Below are 2299 nucleotides of genomic sequence, written 5' to 3'. Positions count from 1 at the left end.
CGCTTCTGAAGCTATAAAAGGTTTTAAATTAACAATATCTGGACTGGTGTTTCAGTGTCAATGAATTGTTTTATGAAGATGAATGTTCTTCCATCACTGAAAACCTAGTTTATTATATGATTATCTCTAATAATTCTGGGGAGGGGAGAAGAGGTGGTTTGTTTCTTTGCTTTTAACATGAAATAAAATATTACACTAGTAGAACTTTAAAACAAGTTGAAAAAGCATTTCTTAGATTAGAGGATGGTAAGGTTAAAGGAGAGAAATGTGCATTTTCCAGTTTGGGAGGTTTTTCTTTTTTTCTTTTCAGTTTTGACCTGTAGAAATTGAGAATTATATATGAAAATTAGCCTGTCAAATTTTTAAAAAAGGTGGATAGATAAATAGAAAAACAGGGGATGGGAGGGAAAGAGAAACAGACTGAGGAATACATTCCTCTAAAACGTAATTCATCTTCCCTGAGAGCTTTATTTAGAATAAAACATATTGCTCTCTAAAAATACCTGTTTCATTTAGTTAATATCTAGGCTTTATATTTAGTTAATATCTTTTATCTAATATCTAATCTATCTATTTATCTAATATCTTTAGTTAATATTTAGTTAATATCTTTAGGCTTTCTATGCTGGGAAAATGTAGCGGGGACCAAGCTCTACTCTACAGGCAGCACAGCAATGTCTTGGCTTTGCAGAACTAAGCCAAATTGCCTAAGTCATGCAGATGCATCCTGGATATCCAGTACCCTCTGCAAGTTAAAGAGAACTGGGCATCCAGCTTTATAGAGGCATTCAACACCCATGGATTTCACTAATAACTTATGCCACTAATTATGAACCAGATATCAAAATATCATATTGAATTTGTTGTTATATCTTCAAAATGGTATGTGATCTGAATGTAACAATGTTCTTCCTTTTCTCCCTCTCCTCATGTTTTTTTTATCATCATTCTTCCTTTCGTCTTTTCAGCTTGCAATTTTTTCTTTTCTTCCTCTGCAATTCTTCTCACTATTTCTTTGTTTTTTAAAATATTCCATTTTTTTTTCTCTTTTACTGTCTTTACTTTTTCTCTGAAGCTTGATGCTATGCCCTTTGCCATGAAGCAGAAAAACAGCACAAAATTCCAGGAATTTATCCTCTTGGGATTTCCAACTATCATGGAACTTCAGATGTTGCTTTTTTTCATACTCCTGGTGGCCTACATGCTGACCATCTTGGAAAATATACTCATAATTATCTTGATAAAGATGAACCATCAGCTTCACAAGCCCATGTATTTCTTTCTCAGCAACCTCTCCTTCCTGGAGGCTTGGTACATCTCAGTCACTGTCCCCAAACTGCTACTGAATTTTCTTGTTGAAAGCAAGAATATATCTTTTGCAGGCTGTATGACCCAGCTTTACTTCTTCAGCTCCCTTATTTGTACTGAGTGTGTCCTCCTTGCAGTCATGGCTTATGATCGTTATGTGGCCATCTGCAATCCACTGCGCTATCTAGTCATCATGAACCACCAGCTCTGCATGCAACTAGTCACATGCTCCTGGCTCATTGGCTTCTTGGCCTCCATGCTGAAAGTATTTTTCATCTCTCAGCTGTCTTTTTGTGGCTCCAATGTAATCAACCACTTCTTCTGTGACATCAGCCCCTTGCTGAACATATCATGTGCTGATATGACAATGGCTGAAATAGTAGATTTCATCCTGGCCTTGCTTATCTTGCTGGTTCCCCTCTCTGTCACGATTATCTCCTATATATGCATCATCAGCACCATCCTGCATATCCCTACAGCCCAGGGCAGGAAGAAAGCCTTCTCCACCTGTGTTTCTCACCTCACTGTAGTCATTATCTTCTTTTCAGCCACTCTGTTCATGTATGCCCGGCCCAAGAGAATCCACCCTTTTGACTTAAACAAGGTGGTGTCAATTGTGTACACTATTGTAACTCCCATGCTCAATCCCTTCATTTACTGTCTGAGGAACCAGGAGGTTAAAGGGGCTTTGAAAAAAATCTTTAGTGTTAGACAGACTGCCCCCAAGGTCTCTCAATCCATTGCTGTCCACCTTTAAGATAGTTCCTTATAACAGAGTGTAAGTGTGAGAGTTAGTAGGAAAGGTTTTGAGATTTATATTGTCAGAACTGCAATCATCATAATGCTGGTAACTCAATAAACTGAAACATACATATGACCGCTTATCCTCAACAAGAAATCACCTTTCTATCTATTACCTTCAAATGATCTTTCTTCTCTGATGAAGGCTTATGCACAATGAAGTTACTGATTTGACTCACAGGCACTTCAG

The 2299-nt window shown here is 37.5% G+C and overlaps 1 protein-coding gene across 1 annotated transcript; it reads left to right on the top strand.

Annotated features, from left to right (window-relative positions):
* The first annotated feature begins 1096 nt into the window (after positions 1–1096).
* Positions 1097–2065, top strand: LOC140662653 (olfactory receptor 6B1-like). Its single transcript, XM_072886220.1, has one exon. It carries the CDS (start codon positions 1097–1099, stop codon positions 2063–2065), a length of 969 nt encoding a protein of 322 aa, XP_072742321.1.
* The last annotated feature ends 234 nt before the right edge of the window (positions 2066–2299 follow it).

Source organism: Ciconia boyciana, chromosome 22 (assembly GCF_034638445.1).
Source record: "Ciconia boyciana chromosome 22, ASM3463844v1, whole genome shotgun sequence".
Lineage (NCBI taxonomy): Eukaryota > Metazoa > Chordata > Aves > Ciconiiformes > Ciconiidae > Ciconia > Ciconia boyciana.
Note: the sequence above shows the minus strand (reverse complement) of the source record. Positions and strands in the feature narration are given on the sequence as shown.